General features: G+C 34.4%; 1 protein-coding gene across 3 annotated transcripts in view; it reads left to right on the forward strand.

The window, feature by feature from the left end:
• LRRK2 (leucine rich repeat kinase 2) overlaps window positions 1-26,528 on the forward strand; it is a 135,444-nt gene that overhangs the window by 53,507 nt on the left and 55,409 nt on the right. For all 3 annotated transcript variants that reach the window (XM_010980302.3, XM_031462747.2, XM_064491772.1), the window contains 12 exons: window positions 2,785-2,973; window positions 8,783-8,901; window positions 9,336-9,405; window positions 9,912-10,129; window positions 12,467-12,717; window positions 13,159-13,307; window positions 16,734-16,827; window positions 18,906-19,092; window positions 20,199-20,380; window positions 22,851-23,080; window positions 23,489-23,616; window positions 25,322-25,540. In XM_010980302.3, coding sequence (XP_010978604.3) covers window positions 2,785-2,973; window positions 8,783-8,901; window positions 9,336-9,405; window positions 9,912-10,129; window positions 12,467-12,717; window positions 13,159-13,307; window positions 16,734-16,827; window positions 18,906-19,092; window positions 20,199-20,380; window positions 22,851-23,080; window positions 23,489-23,616; window positions 25,322-25,540 — 2,036 coding nt within the window. The remainder of the gene's footprint in view (window positions 1-2,784; window positions 2,974-8,782; window positions 8,902-9,335; window positions 9,406-9,911; window positions 10,130-12,466; window positions 12,718-13,158; window positions 13,308-16,733; window positions 16,828-18,905; window positions 19,093-20,198; window positions 20,381-22,850; window positions 23,081-23,488; window positions 23,617-25,321; window positions 25,541-26,528) is intronic.

The raw sequence follows: 26,528 nt of genomic DNA on the forward strand, positions 1-26,528 counted from the left end.
AATTTTCATTCCAGTTTGGTGCCGCTTAAGCCAAAAATATTGTAAAGGCTTGAATATCATTGTTTTTTTTTTTGGATATGAAGTGCTGGAAACTGACATTATATATAAGTTCTTTATGACCCAGTAAATATGTATTTTATGAGGATAGAGCAAGATAGTGGGATCTTTCCGTGAGGTTCCTTTCTTTTTTCATGTATTTTATTTTTATTATGAAAATAATCCATGTGCATTTTAAAAATAGAAAAATACAGAGGAATCATAGGAAGAAAATAACAATAACTTACCTTTTCACTTACAGGTAATCAATGTAGATTTTTTATTCCCCTATACTTTTTATATGCTGACATATGCATTAAAATGCAAAAACATAAAAGCATATATATTTTGCATCTTCAAGTTAATATACTTCTTATTTCTCTTAAGGGTATATTTTCAACTTAATATGTGTACATTGGATATATTAAGTATATATTAAGTACGTTGATGACAATCACCATCGTTCTCTGTGAACATTTCTGCCTTTTCAGCTGTCCCTCATTTACTCACATAAAATGTGTTTTTAAAGCTTGAGCTCCCAGCTTTCTGTCTGTTAACTAACTCCATGCCCACATCCTCCCCTCAGGGCTCATGCCCCATGACTCTTCACGGGAAGGACCCTATTCTTAATAACATGTTTGCTTTGCTGTTCTCTTCCTGACACATTCATTTGCTCTATTCCTGGTCAGTCCAACAGTATGCTTTTTTTGTCCCCTTCACCAGGAAAGCTGAATGCTGTTAAAGTATCTATCCTTGAATATTGGTACCTCCATCAACTCAAGTTCTCTGACCTGCCAGGGAACCCCAGAAGGGCCACCCAGGCTGGATTTCTCTCAGTTTCTTAAGTCTTCATATACTCTTACTTCCAGCTTCCCAGTGTACTCTCTCTACCTGAATGTCTTCACCCTCTCTCCCCACCTGGCTGTCTCTTCATTCTTCCTGCCTCAGCACCACATCAGTTTTTTAGGAGAAAACATTCCTGCCCACATGAAGTCTGGGTGGAAGGTCCTCCCACATGCTCCCTTAGCATCTTATTTCTTACCTGTATAGCACGTACCGCATCATATAATTGTATTTTCCCTTTTTATAGTATACCTTTCGGTGGATTATCTGCATCATGAAGTCAATGTCAGTTTTTTCCATTGTTGTACCCTTAGCATTTATACTGATGCTTTGCACATAGTAAGTGCTCATTAAATATTTATAATATTGGCAAAGGTGAAAAATGGTAATAAATTATGTTGGTAAGCATATGTGGAAACCGGCATTTCACATATTATTAACATGAATTTAAATTGTTCTCTTTTGAGGAAAATTTGGTGATATCCATTAATATTTTAAATGTACATCCATACTTCTTTGACCCAGGAATATAATGATAGGAATCCACAATACAGGCGTTCTTAATGTGCAGCAAAAATTATGTTCAAGGATTCACATTAAAATATTTTTCATAATAACAACAACAAAAAAAAACACGGGGGGAAAAAAAACCTAAGTATTCCCCAAAAGGAACTATTTGAATTAATTATGGTACATTCATACAGTGGAATGCTTTGCTGTCATTGGAAACAAGCATCAAACAAAGTCAAAAGTCCACATATATAAAGCACTCTTAAGTGGGAAAAAAAAAAGCACAGAACAGTGGTTTTAGCATACTAATATTGGTGAAAACACATTTGGGATATGGTAGTCCATAAGTATTTGAATATGAAAAGACTATGTCAGAAGTAAAACTCCAGAAATGGTTGCCTCTTGGGACCTTGGAAACTAATGAAAGATGAATAGATTCTGTGTTTCATCTCTTCAACTAGTCTCATGCCAACCGCCTATTTACTTTATTCTTTGATTTCTGATAGGAGTTGTGGGCCCTTTGGGGAGGTATAAGGGAGATTTACCATTCACTGTATTCTTTTAGTTTTGTATGAATTTTTTTTTTAAGAAGTATTGACATGTCTTACCTAATTTAAAAAATAAAATAATGTCATTTGATTGATTGGAAGGCATAGCCATCGTTTTATTGACAGCTGCTTTGATTAAAGAGCATTGTGAATTCAGAGCTTTAGAACACTTACCAGGTACTGCTAGACTGAGTTATATATACGTTATAATACAGACGAGGAGAGTAAGATTTGAAGACATTTTCCAGGCTGTAGGTACAACAAGGAGGACTCTGCCAACTTACGTCTTCATAACAGAGCATAATGTAAAACGCAATAAAATAGCAAGAATGTTAACTTTGAAATTTCAGCAGATTTCCCAGTAGAATGAACCGCTTAGCAAAGAGTTTATAAAAATAAGAATTGAGTTTCTTCCATGTTCTGAGCATCGTACTAAAAACTTAAGCTGCATCGTTTCCTTTCATCTTTTCCATAATCCTGTGCTGTGAATATTGTTGTCTCCTCTTCCCAGCTAGGACACTGATGCTCAGGGAGCTGGTATAACTTGCAAGTGACTTCAGCTCCGGCCTGGCTGGCTCAAAGCCCACGCCCTTTCCTAGTGCACGTTTATTTTATAAAGATTCAGGGTTGTCACCTACACCAAAACTTCGTGTAAATTTGGATGATTGTTAAGAAATTTAAATTCATTGCCTGCTACTTATACACTATCACAATTGTAAAGTGAGTCTGAAGTAAGAATAAAACATTCTCTGAAAGTATGAGAATACATGAGAAACTTTGGTATGAGATATGTTTGTGTTTGTATAACTGCTGATTTCTAAGTTGCTGTGTATCTTTTTATTTTTAGATATGGGCTCCACCCTAGCAAGAATGGTGCTCAGATATCAGATGAAAAGTGCTGTGGAAGAAGGAGCAGCCTCAGGCAGCAATGGCAATCTTTCTGAAGAAATACTGGATAAATTTGACGAATGGACCTTCATTCCTGAGTCTTACGTGGACAGTGTGTTTGGTCAAAGTGATGACCTGGATAGTGAAGGTAATTATTACAAAAAAAAATTAGTTCCTATTAATTTTTAAAATGCTTATCCTCTGGCATTGAACAATAGAAATTGAGATTAAAACCTGATTTAATTCATTTAGAAAAACTTGAGGAAAACTGTTCATTATTGGAAATAGTTAATGCTTGCTAACTATTATTTAGCTACTAGTTAAGGCAGTGATTGTCAAGAAAATGTCTCTCTGCACTTAGTCGTGTTATAATACTGCCCATCGTTAGTGAATGGTGACTAGTGCAATGAAAACACTCTGATTCAGACTGGAATTAGGTTCCATGTTCCATCACTGACTAGATCCTTTTGTGGCTTGTGAAGCCCCTTACCCTTATTAAAAGTAGTGTTGCTTTTTTTCTTTAATAGATTCCATATATAAGTGATATCATGTGGTATTTTTCTTTTTCTTTCTGGCTTACTTCACTTAGAATGACAATCTAAAAGACAAACGGACTTATTTACAAAACAGAAACAGATGATAAATTGGGAGTTCGAGATTTGCAGGTACTAACCACTAAATAAAATAGATAAGCAACAAGTTTATACTGTACAGCACAGAGATCTATATTCAATATCTTGTTAGTAACCTATAATGAAAAAGAATATGAAAATGAATATATGTGTGTATTTGTATGACTGAGCTATTATGCTGTACACCAGAAATTGACACATTGTAAACTGACTGTACTTCAATTAAAAAATTAATTAATATTAAAAAAGGTAATGTTGCTAATCTTCCAGGATTATTTATAGGAAAAATGTGTATTAAGTATCTGGGAGAGTGCTTGCAAATAGGAAGTGCTTAATAAACATATTTTTACCTTTATTTGAATTAAAAATAATATTAATATTTCAATAACTCACAAGATAAAAAATTGACATGGCAAGATATTAATGACAGTGATTAAGGCTGACATATTTAACACAATGCAGTTTGGTAAAAATGGTGTGAGGTGCTTTTTTATTAACACAATGTGAGTAAAGACTGTGGATGATAGAATAAAGGCATTTGAGAGGGCAAAAAGTAAGGGTTATTCCAGAATCTCATATCTCAAGTCCAAGTATTTTTTGAAACCAACTTTATTGAGATATAATTAATATAAAGTAAAATGTACCCATTTTAAGTATATGTTTTCATGGGTTTTGAAAACCCATGCATCCATCTAATCATCACCACTCCTAAGTTATGTGGCATTTCTGTCATCCAAAAAGTCCCTCTCTGTGCCTCTTCACAAAAACCTTGGCCCTTGGCAACCACTGATTTAGCTTACTGTCACCGTAGATTAAATTAGTATTTTCTCACGTTTCATATAAATAGGATACAGTATGTCCTCTTTTAAAAGTCTGGCTGTTTTCTAAAGTGGTTGCACCACATCATGCTCCCACCAGCAGTGTATGGAGATTCTAGTTGCTCTGCATCCTCATCACACTGTAACACAGTGTTGTAAGTCAGTTTAATTTTAGCCATCCAGTGTGGGTGTACTCCTAGCTCATTTCGGTATAATTTTCATTTCCCTGAAGACTACTGATATTGAGAATATTTTCATGTTCTTATTGGCCATTCATATGTTTTCTTTGTGGAGTGTCTGTTCAAATCTTTGCTAACTTTTAACCGGGTTATTCTCTTATTACAGTATTGTAAGACTTTTCTATATACTCTTAAGTAGGAAACTTTTGCCAGTTATTTGAATTACAGATATTTTCTTTCAGTTATAGCTTGTCTTTTCATTTTATTAATGTGATTTTTCAAAGAGCAGAGGTTATAAATTTTGAAAAATGCAATGTTTCAGTTTTTTCCGGCTTGTGCTTTTTCTGTCCCACTTAAGAAATCTTTTTCTATCTTAAATTTGTGAATATTTTTCTTCATATGTTTCTTCATAGAAGTGTTAAAATCTTACCTTTAATATTTAGGTCTACAATTCATTTTAAGTTAATTTTGGTGTTACGGTGTCAGTGAAGAATTGACATTTTTTTCCCCACATGGATATCCAGTTTTAACATCATTTATTGAACATACTATATTTCCTCATTGAATTAATGGCATGTTTGTCCAATTTAATAGACCATATAGGTGTGGTCCTATATCTGCATTCTTTATTCTGTGCCATTGATTATCTTTTTCAATACCACACAGTCTTGATTATTTTAATCAATAGAGGCCTTAAAATCTGGTAGCATAAGTTCTCTGGTGGTGTTCGTTTTTCTTTTTTTTTTTTTTAATTGAAGTATTGTCAGTTTACAATGTTGCATTAATTTCTTGTGTACAGCATAGTGATTGAATTATACATATGTATATACATTCTTTTCCATTATAGGCTATTACAAGATATTGAATGTAGTTCCCCCTGATATACAGTAAACCGTGTTGTTTATCTATTTTATGTATAGTAGTTATGTATAGTAGTTAGTGCCTGCAAATCTCTAGTGGTGTTCTTTTTCAAAACTGTTCTTACTGTCCTAGGTTGTTTGCCTTTCCATATACATTTTAAATCAACTAATTAATTTTATGCTGGAATTTTTATTAGAATTAAATCTATACATACATCCAATATAGAATTAATGTATAAATAATATATTAGCTAAATAACAAAATTAACATATAAATAAAAATTTCTTTAGATTGAATCTGTAAATAAATTTGAGAGAACTGATGTCTTAATGAGTCTTCTGACTATAATTGTAGTATATATTTCCATTTATTTGTCATTTCAGATTTCTCCCACCAATGTTTTGTATTGTATGTCTTCTGATGATATTGGATATAGTATTTTATTTGAATTCAAATTTCCAGTAGTTCACTGCTGGCTCATAGAAATGTGGTTGATTTTGTTGTATATTGATGTATCCCGTGGGCTTGCAAAACTCATGAATTCTAACAATTTTTTGTTTAATCCATAAATTTTTCTATGTTCACAATAAAGCCATTTGCTAATAAAGACAGATTTACTTCTTGCTTTCTAATCTATATATCTTTTTTTTTTTTCATGCCTTATTGCACTGGCTAGGACCTACAATACTATGTTGAATAGAAGTGGTAAGAGTAGGCATTGTTCCTTGGTTTCCAAACTTAGGCGGAAAACATTCAGTCTCTCATCATTAAGTATGATGTTATCTATAGATTGTTTTTTTTTTAATAGACATTCTTCATCAGGTTGAGGAAGCTCGTATTTAGTAATCATTTGCTGAGACTTTTTATCATAATGAGTGTTGGAAAATGCTTTTCTGCATCTGTTGAAATGGGCATATTTTCTTCCTTTATTCTGTGTTTAGTTCATTACATTGTTTGATTTTCTAATGTTAAACAAAACTTGCTTTTCTGGGGTAAATCTCACTTGGTTTATTATCCTTTAAAAATGTTGTTTGGTTTGTTTTTCTAAAATTTCTTTAAGGATATTGCATTTATGAGGGGCACTGGTCTTTAGTTATATGTTTCTTTGTAACTCTGAGGCTAATACTAGCCTCTTGGCAGGGGGAAGACTTTTTAATTATAAATATAATACCTTTAATAGGTTTATGGTTATTTTGATTTTCTATTAGCTCTTGTGTCAGTTTTTGTAATTTGCAACTTTCAAGGAATTTGCCCATTTTACATAAGTTGCCAAATTTATTTATTTGATGTTATTTATAGTAATTCTCTTATTATCCTATTAATATTTATAAGGTCATTAGTGATACCTGATCTTCAATTCTTAAAATTGGTAATTTTTGTCTTTCCTTTTTTTCCTCTTCAGTCTTGCTCAAGAATTATCCGTTTTATTGATTTTTTCAAAGAATCAATTTTTTGTTTCATGGATTTTTCTGTATTGACTGTCCATTTTTTTTTCATTGATTTTTGTTTTTGTCTTTATTTCCTTTTATTTTACTTATTTTGATTATGTGACACTTGACTCTTTTAAAATATGTTCTTAACTTGGAAGCTTAGAAGACTAATTTTAGACCTTTATAACCGTATAGTATAAACATTAAAGACCATGCAGATCTTTCTAAGCATCACTTTAGCTGCATCTCACAATTTTTATGTTCTATTTACATTCACTTTTGAAATTTTAAAATTTCTTTGTGATTTTTTTTTGACTCATGAGTTATTTAGAAGAGTATTGTTTATTTTCCAAATAGTTGGACATTTTTCCATGTAGCTTTCTCTTATTGGTTCCAAATTTAACTTTGTCATGATCAAAGAACCTACTCTGATGATTTCTATCCTTTCACATTTTTTGAGACATTCATTGTTATCTACTGTGTGGTCTATCTTGGTGAATGTTTCATGTGCAATTAAAAAAAATGTGTATTTGGCTGTTGATGGGTCAAGTCAGTTAGGTCAAATTATTTGGTAGTATTTTTTAGATCTTCTATATCCTTACTGATTTTTCTCTCTACTTAGTATAATTAAGAAAGAATTGTGGTTTTGTTAATAATGCTTTCCATTTGATCAGTTTATGCTTTGTGTATTTTGAATCTCTGTTATTGGGTGCACAAACACTAAGTACTGTAATTTTTTTTTGATGACTTAACCCCTTTATATTGATCGAAATTTGCATGTAGTATCATTTCCTTCATCCTGAAGAACTCCTTTTTACATTTTTTATAGTTCAGAGTTATAGGAAACCTCTGTGCAGATTACTAGAGTTCTTTTTCCCATGACTCTGTCTTGGAACTCCCAGTTAAGTTAGTCTCCATGAACACTGATTTCCATCTTCTCATCTCAGGAAAGCCACTGGGCTTTGTTTAAATTCCTTCTCCCTGTGTCCATGGCCCTTAAATTGCCTCCAGCAGAAAGCCAGGGTGATCATAAGGTTTACATACTTTGTTTTCCTCCTTTTAGGGATTACACAGTCCTGCACTGTCTGCTGTCCAATGTCTGAAACCAGTTGTTTAAAATATTTTGTCCAATTTTCTAGTTGCTTGTTGTGAGAAGATTAAGTTCAGTGTTTGTCACTCTGTCATGGCTTAAAGTAGAAATCTCATTAAGTATTTTTAAATGAAGGAAAACATCAGAAATGCTGAGATAAAAACAGTTGATTTTTGGATATGTAAATTTTATAATTTTTTGACACAATTAGTTCTTTATGCTTTTAAGATAAAGAGTGATAGAATTTAAAATCTCATGATTTTTCAAAAATGGCTCCATTATTTATCCTTAATAATATGATTTAATATTTATCTTTATTTTCTTGAAAATCTGTAATTTTAAAAGTATCTCAATTCTCAAAATAATTACCACCTAAACTCATTGTATTTATTTTAATGTCATTGCATAAATGAAACCATAAAAGATGTAATTCTAATAGAGATGTACTAAAATTGCTGAATTTTAAATAATTTAAAGTGTGATTCCAATATTTAAAACAAGATTTGAAAATTTTCTAAGAATTTAGCAAAACAGAAAGGAATAACATTGATCGGATTTATGTATGAACTTTCTCTGCTTCCTGAACATGCATGTATTTATTATAGTATTTGTAATTTTTTTTTTTTCACTTGGCTCTTTCTCATATGAGTACTACGAGCTCATATGAGGTCTGGATTATTTTTTCTACTTATCTTTATCCTGTGCTTACTCAGTGTCTAGTCTATGACAGCCATTCAATAAATATTTATGAATGAAGAAAAATGTGGTTGAGTTTGAAAATGAAAGCCGACATAGTTTATCATTTCTGTTTTAAAGATGTTACAACAGGAATTGGGCAATTTCCAGTCACGAAATGTGTTTAATCCTTGGTGATTGAACGATGATGCTAGCATCATATGTTCAGGTTAGCATTTCTTACTTGCCTTTATTTTATCATTTAAAAATAGGAAGTGAAGGCTCATTTCTTGTGAAAAAGAAATCAAATTCAATTAGCGTAGGAGAATTTTACCGAGATCCTGCCTTGCAGCGTTGCTCACCAAATTTGCAAAGACATTCCAGTTCGTTGGTAAGTTATATTGTGAAGATTGTGATTAAATGTTGTATATTTTGTTGACAGTCTCTCAATAACTGAAATTGTATGGCAAAGCTAGGAGCTATTGGTGCAGAAATTCCCTAATGTATGAAAACTTTGTATACAGAATATGTGTGTGCGCATGTGTGTGTGTCTGTGTGTATGCTATTTTAAATTTACATCTGTAGACTTCAGCATGTTTGGGGTATATAAGTACTCTGCACACTTTAAAATGGTTTTACTCTTTGTTTTTACAGCTTCAAATCTGTGGAGCCCAGACTAGGTCTGTGTCTTACGGTGTGGCTTGGTTTTATGAATACTTTAGCTAGTAATCTTATAGTAACTCCTAAAGAAACCAGATAGAAAAATGTTCCCTTTGCTCTAAAAAATGACGATAATTTTATAATAAATGTCTGTTTGTTTAAAAGGGACCCATTTTTGATCATGAAGATTTACTGAAGAGAAAAAGAAAAATACTGTCCTCAGATGATTCACTCAGTAAGTATTTGAAAGTAATCAGAAGCAAATAGATATTTTGAGCTGGATACAGCACTTTGTTAAATTTCCTCTGATTGTTCAGATTTTCTTGGTGCCAGTTTCATCTCACATAACTTTCAAATAATATTTGCCTAATGATTCCATAAACTAGAAAAATGAAATACAATTCTAGATTTAAAAATTTAGCTTGTATGATGTTTACCTAGGACACTTGTATCCTTCCTCCTGTTTCTCTGAAACCTGAATAATACCCTCACGAGTGCCACTTTTCACATTTTCCTCCAAGTCTGTTGTTTTTTTTTAACACTACTTATACCACCTGATTAAATATTTGCTATTTCCTGTTCATCTCTGCCACTGGAATGTAAGTTCCATAGTTTGGTTTTCTGTTGCGTCTCCAGTGCCTTGAAGAGTGCCTGACACTATTAGGGGGTCAAAGTGCATTTACCAAGTGAACTTAAATTACTTGCTGATATTTTCATTTGTTTGTTTGTTTGTGACCAAAGGAACGTCAAAACTCCAGTCACATGTGAGGCATTCAGACAGCGTTTCTTCCCTGGCTTCTGAGAGAGACTGTATTACATCATTAGACCTTTCAGCCAATGAACTCAGAGATATTGACGCCCTGAGCCAGAAGTCCTGCATAAGCGGTCATCTGGAGCACCTTGAAAAGCTGGAGCTTCACCAGAATGCACTCACGAGCTTTCCACAACAACTCTGTGAAGTAAACTTAATTTACTCTTACAATTCTCAGGATCTTTGTGGGGCTTTTACACGTATATCTAACGCGCAGGCCTAAATCTTTAAAGGGAAGGTTCTACTTTTGTGTCTTTGGACAGTAATTCCCCCATTCTTCTGGCTGTCACACGAGGATCTTGTAGTCTGTGTGGTGTTCAGAAGCATGTGTGAGGGCAAGCGATGGAAATGGAAATGGAAATCTGATTAGAAAGGAATTCTAGGTTCTGTCCAGATGATACATGGTACGTATTAAAGTCCAGCAAGGCTGTGTGTTGATTATGCCTTCCATTATTTAATTCTAGGAAGACGACTTAAACTGTTTAAATTCAATTAAGCAGACTAGAATCAGACCTGGTCTGGCGGTACCGGCTCTCCTTAGCTACCAACCGTGTGACAATAAGAACGTGTTATCCCGACTGCTCTAGGCCCTCATTTTCTTGTCTGCAAAATACAGAGGCTCAACTGAACTATCCACAAGGCATTTATTGAGTTTTAATATTATCTACAACTTAAAAATTGATTTTATTTTGCTCAAGGTTATTTCATAAAAATTAAAGTATAAAACAGTTTGCTGATCAAGTAGTCCTCTGATGATTGTCTTTGTCGTTCATTTTTATATACTGTCAGAAGTCAACAAAAATATCCTGACAAACTAAAATGATCTTACTACAAATTTTAAATTATTCAATTGAATTCTTGGATTTATCTGCAAAGTTTGATAAAGGATTATACCTGTTTTTTTTTTAGACTAGTTTTATTGTAAATGCATTTTCCCCCTTTTTTAACTTATAAAATTGACCATAATTTTTACATATTTTAAAGGCAACATTGTATGATTTTAGAATGTATGTAAGTGGTGTCTTTCCCCTACAGTTTGTATATCTGGGGAGAGAGAAGAAAGGTGACCCCTACCCCTAGCCCAGTGTCTACACTGTGTCCTCTCTCTCCTCCTCTTTTCTTAAGTCCTTTGAGTCACAAGGGCCTCATTTTAATTTTTTAATTTTATTTTTTTAATTAAAATTTGTTTTAGTTTACTTTAAATTTTTTGGGGGAGGGAAGGAATTAGTTTATTTATATATTTATTCTAATGGAGCTACTGGGGATTGAACCCAAGACCTCCTCGATGCATGTGCTCTTCCACTGAGCTCTACCCTCCCCCCACAAGGGCCTCACTTTAAATGTCACTTCCTTACCCTCTGCTTCCTGTCTTCTCCTCATTCCCGCTCCAGACTAGCTTGGCTACCATCTGGTTTGCATTTCCATGGCACCCACTGCTTTTCCTCCGATGGTCATTACTAGCTCAGTAGATGATTACCGAACTAATTTGTGAAGGGAGTACTGACTGATACTTGGTAGATCTTCAGTAAATATTTGCTAGAGAGTGAGTAAAAGAAAACTAGATTTAGCCTAGCTAAAACAAAGGGAATTTGAGGAGAGCTTGGCAAAGTGAGCTATGTCAGGGCATTCAAAGACTGGACCAGCTCATCTGCTCTTAAGGAAATTTCACATCAGCACTACTAGACGGAACTTTTTGTTACTGCTTTTAATTGTGTCTCTTTACAAGCAAAATTTGCTGATTAAACCTTGGGAATAAATAATGCAAAAATCTTTCCTGTGAATAATCCAGTAGGATCTGAAACAGTGGTAGAAATTTTGAAACCAATTTTGGGGCAAAGATCCATTTATAAGCTTTATAATCATGTCTTTAGAATTCCATGTGAGGATAAATACATATATTGATATATAAAAAGGAGAATAGGGAAATTTTGCTATTATCATAGTAGAATTAGAAATTGCTTCAAAAGAGAAAATAGAGATTTGAAACAAAAAGTTCCATTTAAAAGAGAAGGCTATAAAATGAAACATGTATTATTATATACATGACTGTTTTAAGGCTAAGTCTTATATTCGAATGTATTTCAATTTCCAAAAGCTAGTGTTAAGAAAATGTATTCCCAGGGTTATATTGTACTGCTTATTCATTAAATTATCAGTTCAGATGTTTGTTGGAGTGTATTATTCTTCCAGTTTACTCATTGCAGGAATCATTTACCAAAAAGCTGAATTAAACTCTAAGCCTTATTTTTGTGATCTTTCTTTTGCCAGTCTATCTGTTAAATTTTTCCTGGGTTTACTTATTTTACAGCAGAGCTGGTAGGACCAGTCAGTCTACTGAAGTTCTCCTTCAATAGGTTGTGTTTTCAAGTTTTTTGGAAAATTCTTAAATGATTCTAGTTACCTGAGGTATGGAAGGCAGAAATAGGAGCTGAACTTAAGTTTTGCAGACGGTTCATTTTAGAATGTTAACATGTTGTCTTTCCAGACTCTGAAGTGTTTGACACATTTGGACTTGCACAGTAATAAATTTACATCATTTCCTCCCTACTTGTTGAAAATGAATTGTATTGCCAACCTCGATGTCTCTCGAAACGACATTGGACCCTCAGTAGTTTTGGATCCTGCTGTGAAGTGCCCGACCTTGAAACAGCTTAACCTCTCCTATAATCAGCTGTCTTCTCTTCCTGAGAACCTTGGTGATGTGGTAGAGAAACTGGAGCAGCTCATTTTAGAAGGGTAAGAAGACGAGGGAGGGTATAGCTCAAGTGGTAGAGTGCATGCTTGGCGTGCACGCGGTCTTGGATTCAAGTCCAGTGCCTTCATTAAAATAAATAAATAAACCTAATTACCTCCCCTGCAAAAAAAAAAAAATAATAATGATTAAAAGAAAAGAAAAGGGTACTTTGCAGACAGAAAGGTTGCCTCACATTGAAGTTTCATAAAGTTGACATACAATGATGTTTCCAGAGCCATGGCTTTTTACATGGTAATGTGATAAAAGACCGAGGCCATTCATAATATAGCTTCCTATCAATTGATGTACATTTTTACAACTAATTTGAAAATTAATAAATCTGCTTTGATGCTATTCTTTGAAGGCATTTTGTTTTAATTTTTTTTTCACTCAAAGCGTGTGAATTTATACAATTTAATCCTCATTTTGTCTCTTCTGAGTAGCAATAAAATATCAGAAATATGTTCCCCTTTGAGCCTGAAGGAACTGAAGATTTTAAACCTTAGTAAAAACCACATTTCATCTCTGTCGGAGGACTTTCTGGAGACTTGTCCTAAAGTGGAGAGTTTAAGTGCCAGGATGAATTTTCTTGGTAAGCATTTTATGTGAGCCTTCCCCTTCCGATACCTTTGAGTTGTTACAGGATGAGTGATACAGACATTTTAGATGGGGATTTAAATGTGATGCTTCAGTTTAAATATTATGCTGGAGATTTAAATACAAAGTTAGCAGATTGGTGATAAAAAGAAATGAGCTGTCAAGCCATGAAATACGGAGAGAACTTAAATACATATTGCTGAGTGAAAGAAGCCAATCTGAAAAGACTACACTTTGTATAATAATTTCCACTATATGACATTTTGGGGAAGGCAAAACTAAGGAGACAGTAAAACAATCAGTAATTTCCAGAAGTTTGGAAGGAGGGAGAGAGTGATGATGAGGTGGAGAATAGGGGATTTTTTAGGACAGTGAAATTATTTTGGGTGATACTGTAATGTGGATACATGTCATTATACATTTGTCAAAACCCATAGAATACAGTACACAGAGTGAACTCTATTGTAAACTGTGCACTTTTGTTATTAATAATGTATTAATATAAGCTCATCAATTATAACTTATACCAAACTATGCCATTTGTTCACTAGAGGGAAAAGATGTATGTGTGTGGGGTGGTGGTGGTGAGGGGAGAAGGTAGATGTGGGAACTCTGTACTTTCTGCTCAATTTTTCCATAAACCTCAAGCTGCTCTAAAACTAGTCTACTTTTAAAATATTAAAACATTAAAATTTTAATTACAATATTTAATACGTTATTATCATAGGCTAAAATGTCACTATTTTGGACTACAAATAGTCATTAAACTGTGGTTCCTTTTACTCTATTAAAAATTCATGTAGCTGTCGTGAGCTGGTTGAAGCAGAAATACTGAGCTTCCTACTGAAGTTTCAGCAATTTTTTTGGGTTAAAGTACCATTAAAATTTTTTTTAGAAATAAAATTAATCATTTGAAAGTTTCAAATTTTTAAGGTTAATGTGTGTCATTGGGCTTTTGCTCTGTGCAAAATATTACAGTAATACTCAATATGATTGTTGTTTTTAGTAAAAGTCCTGGAACGCTCTGTGTGAGACAACAGGGAACCATGTTCAGTTGTAGCCTACCTGAAAGTTCTGATAATGAGGGGCAAAATACTTTTACAGAAATAAACGGAAACTTTCCCTATTTTATCTTTCTTATTGGAGGCCACGTACACCTTGCCACCCACGTGGCTGTCCTATACCTGATGTGGTAAAACAACTTTTAATACTGTTTAATCGCAGAATACAGTTCGATCACTTATTTTAAAAGATTTTGGTTTTCCAGAACTTTCCAAAACTACTAACAATAAAATCTTTATTAATTTGTGTAGAATTTTCCTCCTTTTTCCCTTACTTCCACCTTCTTAGGTATTGGCCATGTTCTTACTATGAGCCTGTAACTGGGGATAGAGTGATTTCCTCACAAGTGAACAAAGCAAGTGCAGTCCCTGGCCTTAGTAGTTAAGTTCCGAAGACAGGCATTAAATAATGATGGCACAAATAGATGTCGGAGAAGTTTCAGGACGCTGCGAGGGTACCTCCAGGGGATCTGGTCCAGACTGTGGAGGCAGGGAAGCATCTCTGTGTCTGTGACATTTAATTAAGCTGGGTCTGGGAAGAAGAGCGTCCGAGGGAGCCTGAGGCTAGCTTATGGTCAATATGTCATCTCAGCGCAGTCTCACAAAAATCTTAGAAGGTAGGACAGGTATGAGCTCTCCTTGACTAATAGAGGAAATTGAAGCGCTGAGATTTTCGTGGGACATGTTCAGGGGCATAGAATTAATTAATTAGCTGTTGCAAAACCTTGAATATACCTAGGTTCAAAAAATCCGTTTGCTTTGCACTACACAACTTGAATAGTTTTAGAAGTGGTCTTATATTTGGAAAGATGCCATGTGGAGGTAATATCTGAGTGGGACCACTAACCATGGCAGATAATCCCATGTGAAATGAAGTTTCAGTTCTTTGATTTTATAAGTCTTTTCCATATAGAATCTGAACCTCCAGACTCTTGATTCCTAAGTGGAGAATCATTTCAATTAATTTATTTTGCCACAAATACTTTTTGGAAATAGCTTCTAGTAATGTCGTGGAACATTCTGACCCTGGAAGATTTTGTAGATAAGGCATAACCCATATTTTTAACCTTGAAAATACTAAGAAATAATTTCTCAAGCCACTTGCACAGAACCCAGATTCTTAGATCTCTAAAGAATCTCAGAGTTCATCTGGTCTAGCCACGTTGTTTTTACAGATGAGAAAACAGGCTGTATGATTTGCTCAATTTCCAAAATTGTGTTCCGTAGAATCTTATTCCTTGGAGGTACCTCACACTGTATTTTCCTTTTGGAAATTCATAAAATATACCAGAATATTGAGAACTCTGAGATATTTCACTTTATTTTGCCTAGTGTTTCTGCAATCTCGTAAGATCACATGATCAAAGAATACTTTTATTCAGTAACATCCATAACGGCTATTCCATAGAACACTCTTTACAAGATGGTATTGTAGAGAATTTTTGTTTTTATATTCTGTTGTGGATTAGTAAAATATTCCGAAGTGTTTTGTTGGACTTTCTTCAGAGTAATTTGAATTAATGTATAATGTATGTCACAAAATCCACACAAAATTTGAAGTGAATATTCTAAAAATTTCTACTTTGTACAGACCAGCAGATGAATTTATATTTAGACATGTATACAGTTTTCAGGTTAAAAGAGTATTGTAATTTGGTGTATTGTTTTAATGTTTAGTGATAGTATTGACTTATTTTAAAAGTAGGTTTTTTTTTTTTTGAGTAAAGGTAGATTTAGAGAGATACATACTGCATAAAGTGGAGGCGGTTTCAGAAGGCAAGAGAAGGGCCCCGAGGTGTGGGGGATGGGTGCTCAGGTTAGAGTAAAAGTAGGTACACACTCCACAGACAGGGTGCAGGCCATCTCTGAAGAGGAGGGAGCAAAAAGGCACCAGGAGGCGCTGTGCTGTCAGTTTTTAAGGGCTCAGTAGCTTCATATGCTAATAAGTGGAAGGACCATTCTAACTAGCCTGGGGAAGGGGCTGAGATTCCCAGGAAGTTGGCCATTTCCCACTCTTTGACCTTTTGTGGCTAGCCTTGGGGCTGTCATGGCGCCTGTGGGAGTGTTGTTTATCATGCTAATATGTTACAAGGAACATATAATGAAGCTCAAGGTCTACTAGAAGTCAAATCTCCCACTGTCTTGAGCCTCAAGGTCTATTGGGGTTTGAATCTTTTGCTGTTCTGATGTGAATTGCTGTGTTATTTAGAAGTAGATATTTTTTTTACTGTCAGTGTGAGACTGGAAATTAAAGCGTGACAAATCTTTGTGGTAGCTGTTCTTAGTGTAGAATTTAATGGAAATCTAGTCAAAGTGATTGAAGTGTCCGTTATCTCACTCCTGGTTTTTTTTTTTTTCAGTTGCTATGCCTTTTTTGCCTTCCTCCATGACAAGCCTAAAATTATCTCAGAACAGATTCACATGTGTTCCGGAAGCAATTTTAAGTCTTCCACAGTAAGTTTATTATTTTAATTTTATAAACTGCAAGCTGGAATAGAACCTTCAGAAACATGGTTTTGACTTAGACAGTTAAATGTAATTGATTTCTAACCCTACTAAGCCTAATGTTTTAAAATCTGTGAACGTTTGACTTTTACTAGACAAAAGACCTAAGTTGTTACTTGGACTTTTTAACTTTTATATTAATTTAGTGTGCTTTTGTGTAGAAACAATTTAAGATTAATTCACTGTTGCATTATTATAATCAAATGAGATTGTACTGGCTGTCACTTTAACTTTCAAAATTTCACTTGATCTTGGGCATTATGTTGCTAAGATACTGTTCACTTTGAAATTATACTTAAGTTTGAGTGACATTTTTGGTGACGATTAGGACAATTTATGTAGTTGCAGGTATTTGGTGATATTTTTGCTTAATTTCAGTAAAAAAAAAAGCTTCCTGCTTACTGCAAATTCCAGCATTAATTAGATTTCAAATGTGTTGTCATCTTAAATGCTATTCCACTAGTGTTATATATTATAAACAAAATCCATAAATGTACCTTTGCAAACACATACATATACAGGCACAGAATACTTAGTTATAAGCTAGCCATAGATGGTGTCAGACAGACGTATAATAGTTCATGTAAATCTAGGTTTAGAATGTGTCAGACTGTTCTAACTGCTTTTTTTTTTTACATAGTAGATCATCTCTTTAATCTTCCTAATATTCTACAGAATAGTTATTATTATCATCTCCCCTGTATAATGAGAACACTGTTTCATTAGAGAGATGGAGTAACTTATCAAAAGTCATAGTTCTTAAACATTGGTGGTTTGATTTCAGACTCTTAACTCTGACATACAGGCAACTATAGAATACAGGTAGTCCTATATTTTAAATATAATATATTCCTAAAAATGTGTTTGGAAGCCTAATATTGATTAGGAGAGCCATGCTGTAAATAAAGTTTCTTCCCAGAGAACTAAAAATATATTATTCTGTCCCTAATTACTCTATACCTTTAGACGCCATCTTCAGGCATACATTTCCAGCATTTTATATGTGTTTCTTCAAAAGCATTCTTTTGTTTCACCAATGAGCTTGCAGTTGGCCAGCTTAAGTCTCCAAGCTTCTTCTTAAAGCTAAGAGGCACTGCTTTTGAGCAACCTGGTGATTCTCAACTTTGTCTCAGTGGCATTGTTTGTTAGACATACGTGTCTTATCTTTAATGCAGTCAAATTAATTTTTGTGTTTTCACACATTTTATAAGATAACTGGGGTAAATCTAGTATTGTTTGAAAATAAGAGTGAAAATGTTGCTGTGCAGATCTGAATCTTGGTCTAGCAGGCAGTACAGCTTTGTGAGCTTACAGTTAATTCATCGTGCTTCAAATATGCCGGAGGAAGGGATCAGTATACAGTTGTAAACGTCCAGGCAACCTTTTACGTAGTCCATTATACCACAAGCACTGACTGTCTTTATTCTTCCTATATGTGTACGCTTATATATGACATGTGTTTTTCTGCTATTTACTGCTAAGTTTGGGTGGCTATTCCTGTGTGAAAGCAAGTTTGCACTGAGGGCCTACTATATACAAGACACCATGCTTAATATGTTATTTTTCACAGAGACAAGCTGGTAAAAAATGATACTAAACTTGAGGACCCAACCTCTGAAGAATCCAGACATGACTGAAATTGAAAAGAGAAATGGGGGCTACATATTTGTAAATCTTGTATGGAAGGCATTTTAATGACCGTTTTTGCATTTGTTAATTATGATTTTTCATGCATCATAAGGGTTTGTATTCCGAGATTGACTTTTTTTGCATCTGAAGTAAGGAAGTTAGGCCTCGATTTTTTTTAACGGTCCTTATTTAAATGTTATTCCTACTGAGACATGCCTTTTTTCCTAGGCCACATATACCTTTATGTGCACAGAATACCACACATGCATACTTACATATAGATAATGTTAGTTTTAAAGTTATGTCTTATTCTCACTCGGGTGAAAATTACTTGTGATGTTATTTCATGTGTTTGAAACTGCTCATTGGATTTTTATCGCCACATTGTATTGTTTCAGCCTGCGGTCCTTAGATATGAGCAGCAATGATATTCAGTATCTGCCGGGTCCTGTGCACTGGAGATCTCTGAACTTACGGGAACTCTTGTTTAGCCATAATCGGATCAGTGTCTTGGACTTGAGTGAAAAAGCCTGTGCCTGGTCTAGAGTAGAGAAACTACATCTTTCCCATAATAAACTGAAAGAGGTAAAGAGGTCACCTTTATTTGTTTAAAATGATTGCCAGCTTGAAAATACGCTTTCGTAATTTGTATGATTACATTTATCATTTCAAAATCTTATTTGATATTGCTTACCTTTTGAATAAGATCTCATCCTGCCCGGGTTATATTAGCAATGCTTAATTTCCTTAAAGATACCACTTCTTGTGCTCTGTTTTATTTTGAATATCTCTATATATTTAGTTATGAATGTGTGTAGTGCTTTAAGGGTGCCCGTTTTTCTCAAAATCTTTGATCTGTTAACAGACTCTCAGATATGATGTGTTTCTCTAGTTGTCACCAGGCCAAATATAGCCAGTGTTTTTCAGCTGACTTTCTTGTCTACATTCTTAAATTTCTGCATTCCTTCACCATGCTACCCTCACCTAAATGGGCCAATCTCTTTTATAAATCTGAAACTGATTATCCATGTATACCAGAAAATATATTTTTTTGCCAAGTCCAAGCCTGTTGCCTATAAAAGCCAAAAAAAAGTGTCTGAAACCATGATGTTCAAAATAACTGTGAATATTTTTGAGTGCCTGATTTTTTATTTTTTTGCCAGCAAATTAATGTTTGCTATTATAAAAGTAATGACTACGGCTTAAAAATTTGGAACAGAAAAAGTAATTCCAATTAGGATGCCAACGAAGGTATAAACATTTAGTTGTGTTTAAAGGACAGGAAGTTGCATATAAATTCGTCAGGACTAGATCTTTAGTTTTACTGAAGAGCGGAGTGTGAGGGAATAAACTGAAGCCACAGATATTTGGATTTGGATTCATATAAAGAACTTGTTTACTTTCACTGTTGTGAAGAGATGAAATATGTTACTCAGGGAGAATGGGTTTTTAAAGATGATGAATAAGTGACATAGACTCTTTTGGGTAATTCCTTTATGCTTTTTTTTTTTTTTTTTTTACAGATTTATAATGCAAATTATAATAGAAAGTTTTAGAACTCCTTTAAAAGGTTGTACAAGTTGATGATGGGGTCTCTGAGCCTTTCTTGTTTCCTGTCAACATCTGTTTTTTTGGCAGCACACATGTCTTCCTTCCCATCAACAGGATTTGCCCTTTTTTATTTCATTAAGATTCCTCCCGAGATTGGCTGTCTGGAAAACCTGACATCTCTTGATGTTAGTTACAACTTGGAACTGAGATCTTTTCCCAATGAAATGGGGAAATTAAGCAAAATATGGGATCTTCCTTTGGATGAACTGCATCTTAATTTTGATTTTAAACATATAGGATGTAAAGCCAAAGACATCATAAGGTTTGATAATTTTATTTGTTTTTATTAAATTTGCTTCAGAGTTCCTCTTTCTGTGACTTTGATGGATGTACAGTTGCAATTTAGGAAAAAATTTGTAGTACTATCTAACATTGATATACTGTGTGTCATTTTACTTATTAAACAGGTTTATCTATTAAATGGGCTTTTCATTTCCTCCCAGCCAAGTTAATGTCGAGAGAATGGCTTGTCCTCTTTTTCATGCTTTTCAGTACAAATGGACTCTAGAACGAGATTATTACTGTTGGGTCTCTTGTTACCAATTATTCAATCTAAATAAATAAACCCTGGTTTATAATAACTTCTCAAGCTGCATTTCATATAGCAAATAGTTACTATAGGTCTATTATATCTTAAGACATTATAGTTACTTAAATGATATAAAATTACTAACTTCAATTTTGTCTCTGAAACGGATAACCTAGTCAACTTGATCAATTTTGAAACCACCGTAACTTCCCACGTATCACCGTTTCTGGTTTTATGAACTTCAGTATCTGTGTTTATCTATATTTAATCTTATATGTTTCAGCTCAATTATCACATCTCGGTGTATCCTTGATGTGACTATAATATCCACTAAGTCAGGGAGCATGGCTGCGTTTACTCACTATTCAATTCTTGGCACCAAACTCAGAGTCTGACATGCAGTTAGTAAGTGTTGAATTACCAGTGAACTGCACAGTTACCTGATTCTCTTCTACTTAAATTTTCTTAAATTTATGTTCAACTTTTTGTCTCTTTTTATGACCAAAGATTTGGTTTTCTGTTCTCCTGAGCTTGATTTAATTTGAATTTAAAAAAAAGAGTTTGTCACCAGCTATCCTAAATAAACATTACCCTTCATCCTACATGATTTTTCACCTGAACCTGGGAAATATGGTCCTATAAAAATGTGTTTAATTCTTACTAAACATTTAATAGAACTAGTTTTCTGTGTATTATGCTATATTATCAGGCTACTATATAACAAAAGGTTTTAAAGGTATTTAATAGTTTTAGAGAGGACATAGACGTAGAGTAGTTTAGAAATTGTAGGCCTCATTTGCTCTTTTAAAGAGTGACGAAGAGTGGTGAATTATTAATAAATAGGCATTGGGACCACTGATTTTCTTGTTTAATTGGTAATGAAAACAGAACTTAAGTTGTACGTGAGACAATGACTGATTTCAGTAACAGCAGGTACAAGATCTCATCTGTCAGATCTTGTTTTCTGAAGCATCAAATAATTCAAGAAATGTAATGCTGCCTTTTGTGCATCAGGAATGGTCAGAGTCCTCTTAGTTGCGGGAATGAATCAGTCGGTATTCCCTGAGATTCACTTACAATTTAGTTTGCTTTTCTAATTTTAAGCTGTGGCAACATTTTAAGATAGTTGAAGTATATCTTTCTATATCCATTTTATTTTTGAGAACATTTAAAATGTACTATCAATTTAGAGGTGGTATTGTTAGTCACCTTTAATTAGTTTCAGTTGTTTTTACATTAAGATTATTAGGAGTAGCAACATATTATCTGCTGATAGTATAATCACTTATATGTATTTATTCTACAATTTTGAAATCCCAGTCTATCTCTTCCCACCCCCCACCCCCTTGGCAACCACAAGTTTATATTCTATGTCTGTGAGTCTATTTCTGTTTTGTATTTATGCACTTATATGTATTAATTTATAATGTAACCAATATCCTCTTCCTTTTCATATATATTATATATGCACATATGTGTTATGTATACCATATATGCATATATATGTACACATACACATACATAATGTACCCAATATGGCCTCACTGTCAAGGTTTAGATTAGCAGTATGCTTATATACTTTATCTCGGTTCTCTGTCATGGGGCTTTGAAAAAAAATTTATATATATATATATTTTATTGAAGTATAGTCAATTTACAATGTTGTGTCAATTTCTGGTGTACAGCACAATACTTCAGTCATATCGGAACACACATATATTCGTTTTCATATTCTCTTTCACCATAAGTTACTGCAAGATACTGAATATAGTTCCCTGTGCTATACAGTATAAACTTGTTGTTTATCTATTTTTTATATATTGGTATCTGCAAATCTCGAATTTTATACTTCATAATTTTCAGAGGTTTATTTGTGTTATTTAAAGAAATTGTGTATATGTATGTATAAAATTCTAATAAATATTACAAACATTTTGACATTTTGATTATTTCTGGTGATAGAGTGTCATCTGTGATAATACTAACAGTCATCGTCAACTACACCAACATCACTACAAAATATACATATTAATTGTGCATTGAAAGACGCATACATTATTAGCTGTATGATCTGTGCACTCGTTTGCATACTGTATTTTAGAACAGTGTGATATTTAAAAGAATTCAATATGTAAGAATTCACCTACATCGTAAGTACACTGTTAAGCAGTTTTTTATTTTATTTTTGTTTTTCAAATACCAGGTTCCTTCAGCAGCGGTTAAAAAAGGCTGTGCCTTATAACCGAATGAAGCTTATGATTGTGGGAAATACTGAGAGCGGTAAAACCACCTTATTGCAGCAATTAATGAAAATCAAGAAATCAGATCTTGGGATGCAAGGTGCCACAGTTGGCATAGACGTGAAAGACTGGCCCATCCAAGTAAGAGGCAAAGGGAAGAAAGACCTTATTCTAAACGTGTGGGATTTTGCAGGTATTTATTTTGCTAGAAATTTTTAAATTCACATGTATCTTCTTTTTAAAACAGGGATTTGAAAACTGAGTTTTCTGTTCTAATACTGCAAAGAGACCTGGTGGAGCCTGTGGAATTATTCCAAAACCATTATATTTCTCCTAATTTTACCCTTGCCACCAGAATGGAGAAGTCATGGAAGGATATGTTAGGTGCCCCTGAAGTTAAATTCTTGGTTGGTAGCGGACAGATCTGCGAAGCTCTCAATTCCTAGTGAAAATGCAGTATTGTCTTGTAACCAGTATCTTTTGATTGTTTTCCTCTTTTGCGTATGCTAAATAGTGGATGGCATGACCTTTTTTTTTTTTTTGGAAGAAGGACTCTTGCCTCTTTTCTGGAAGGCTGACACACTCTCCAATCTTTGCTCAGGTCGTGAGGAGTTCTACAGCACTCATCCCCACTTCATGACCCAGCGAGCCCTGTATCTTGCTGTCTATGACCTCAGCAAAGGGCAAGCTGAAGTGGACGCCATGAAGCCTTGGCTCTTCAATATAAAGGTGATCTGTTCTAATCATCTGAAAATAGAAAATAATTCTTGTGGGTTTTCTTTTTTTTATATATAACGTAATTTACTTTGGGCAAACAGTTGCTTCAAAGAGTCTCTTCAAATACATTTTTAAAAGTTAGAAGCTCTAAAATTTTGCTTTAGGACATTCTATTAAAGAAAAGCAATCTGTTTACCAGCAGCTATGTCCTTGTGGCAATTAGTGTGAAGTCCTTCAGATCTTACAGTTTTAAATTGTTCCAGGTTAATATGTTCTTATGTTTGGAATTCTGTAATTTTTCCAATTTGTCACTTGCTGTCCTGCTTTTGGCTATTCCTTTATGTATATATGGTTTTAAATATATATGACTTCTTAGAAATGGAGACTAGAGTGAGAAGTGAATGATCTTTGAATGATGCCCCAGGGGGCTTTTCTGTGAGGCAAACCCTTAGAAAGATTTGTCAGTGAAGTGGGAGGAAAGGGGACAGAGCACAACCACTGAGGGAATGACACAGCCATTGAGGACAGGACCAACTGGCTAGAACCAAGATGGCGGAAGATTCAACTCCCAGTAGACCTTGAGCCTCATGGCGCACCCACAGGTGCCTTGATGGCTCCTAGGCTGACCATCGTAAAAGGTCAAAAAGTGGGCAAGGGGCCCCAATTCCTGGAAATCCCCACCCCTTCCCCAAAGTTGTTGGAATGATCCCACTCATTTGCATATGAAATTGCCGAGCCCATTGAAACCTAACGACTCCGCACCTGGTGGTCCCTCTCTCTCTTGCCTTCTAAGTCGGCCCACACTTTGTCTACGAAGTGTGTATCTGCTTTTACTTTAAAGTAAACATCCCCACACCTCTTGGCTTCTCCCCTCTCACCTTTCTGAGGTGGCCCGCATTCTGCCTGTGGAGTGTGTGTCTCTCCTAAGCCGTTTTCCCTTCTGAGTGAGACAGACCCCACTCTGTCTATCGAGTGTGTCTCTCTCTAAATAAACTTGCTTTCACTTTACCATGTCTTGCTCTTGAATTCTTTCCTGCGTTGAGGCAAGAAGCTATTCTCCCCCAACATCAGGACATTTTGGCATACATTTTGGCTGCATACAAGCAGCTTGTTTTGTCATTTTGATAAATTTTTAACTTCCTTTTTTTGACTTTATTAAAGCTATAGCCAAAGTGAGCAAATGTCATAGTCACAGTAATACTTGCTTTTCGTGCCTTTTTTTTTCTCTGTTGTAGACTCCAAATTGAATGACTTTAATATGAATTGAAGATTGAATTCGCAGATGAGGGAGAGAAAATGTTAAAAAAAAAAAACTGTATTATTCTGATATAATTTGGGGGTTTATTAAATGTTTATTTTGTTTAGAAGTCCAAGGCATACTTAAAGAGTAACTCATTTTAAGGCAAAAAAAGAAAAGAAAGGGAAAAAAAGAAAAGAAAAATACACTATTGCTGTTACACGGGCCATCTGAAAAGTAGTACTAATTGGATTAAGCAAGGGACATAAAAATGACTTTTAAAAATTTCTTAAGTTTATGTTTTTTCTTACATTTTAGGTAGGAAAGACAGTTGTTATTTACTTCTTCTCGAAGTCTTTTAATTTCCCATTTCCACTCAAGTGAGTTTCATAGAACATGAATAGCAATGAATAGCAATGGAAATGTAAGCAGCCTTGGTTTTAAAGCAAACACCAAAGTATTTTGTGTCTTTTCCCGAAGGCGCGTGCTTCTTCTTCGCCCGTGATTCTTGTTGGCACACATTTGGATGTTTCTGATGAGAAGCAGCGCAAAGCCTGTATAGGTAAAATCACCAAGGAGCTCTTGAACAAGCGAGGGTTTCCTGCCATACGGGATTACCACTTTGTAAATGCCACGGAGGAATCCGACGCTTTGGCAAAACTTCGGAAAACCATCATTAATGAGAGCCTGAATTTCAAGGTAACGTGTTTCACTGCCCACTGCAAGTAGGAGATAAATAGAATTTATTAATTCTCATGTTGTGCAACTGCTCAGAAATGTCAGAAGTGTTGAGAAGAGAACAGCTATCTTAAAATCGCAGCCTTAGATAAAAAACAACTTTAAACGGTATAGCACAGAGAACTATATTCAATATCTTGTAGTAATCTATAATGAAAAAGAATATGAAAAGGAATATATATGTATGTATATGTATGACTGAAGCATTATGCTGTACGCCAGAAATTGACACATTGTAACTGACTATACTACCAAAAAAAAAAGATGTCTTTTTTCATAGCTGTTGGCATTATTAAAGTACTTTCAATTTTAAAATGACTCTTTTATGCTATACTTCTTTTCAAACTCATAGAAATGGGAATAAAAATAATTAGAAGATTCTGAGAGACACTAAGAGACTGTCTGAGAGGCAGAAAGAATGTTCCTGAGAGAATCGGAGGAAATATTTCTGCTGCCTTTTGTCTCCCAGCTTTCTGTAGTGGTGATTCAGTGAGAATGATGCAGATGAATATTGGGGTCTTGGGGTGATCTTTTGTCTTTTTCTTTGACTGCTGTTCCTCTGTCTCCTCCTTTCTTTTGGAGTCCTTACTTTGTGTTCGTTTTGACCTTCTTTGCTGTTCCTTCATGTCTCTTGTCACTGTGATCCCCATTCCGAATATTTTTTCCTCAGTGTTGTGAGGAGGCTCTTTCGTCTGGTCACCAAGGTCACTAACTTGGTTTTCAGCAATGTCTAAGCATTTTTTTCTAATTCCTACAAACTGGGTTTTTCATTTTTAGGAATTATGTGTGTGTTTTCCAGAGTTCTGGTATGCCAGATGTAATTCATAGGGTTCATAAAACACAAATAAATTGGTTATCAGTGAGAATGTTTGTTTTTAATAATTGCAGGAGAGAGAAATTTTACCTGAGTGTGGTGTAAATGGTACTGAAAAACACCTGGAATAGTTCA

This window comes from Camelus dromedarius, chromosome 11, assembly GCF_036321535.1.
Source record: "Camelus dromedarius isolate mCamDro1 chromosome 11, mCamDro1.pat, whole genome shotgun sequence".
Classification (NCBI taxonomy): Eukaryota; Metazoa; Chordata; class Mammalia; order Artiodactyla; family Camelidae; genus Camelus; species Camelus dromedarius.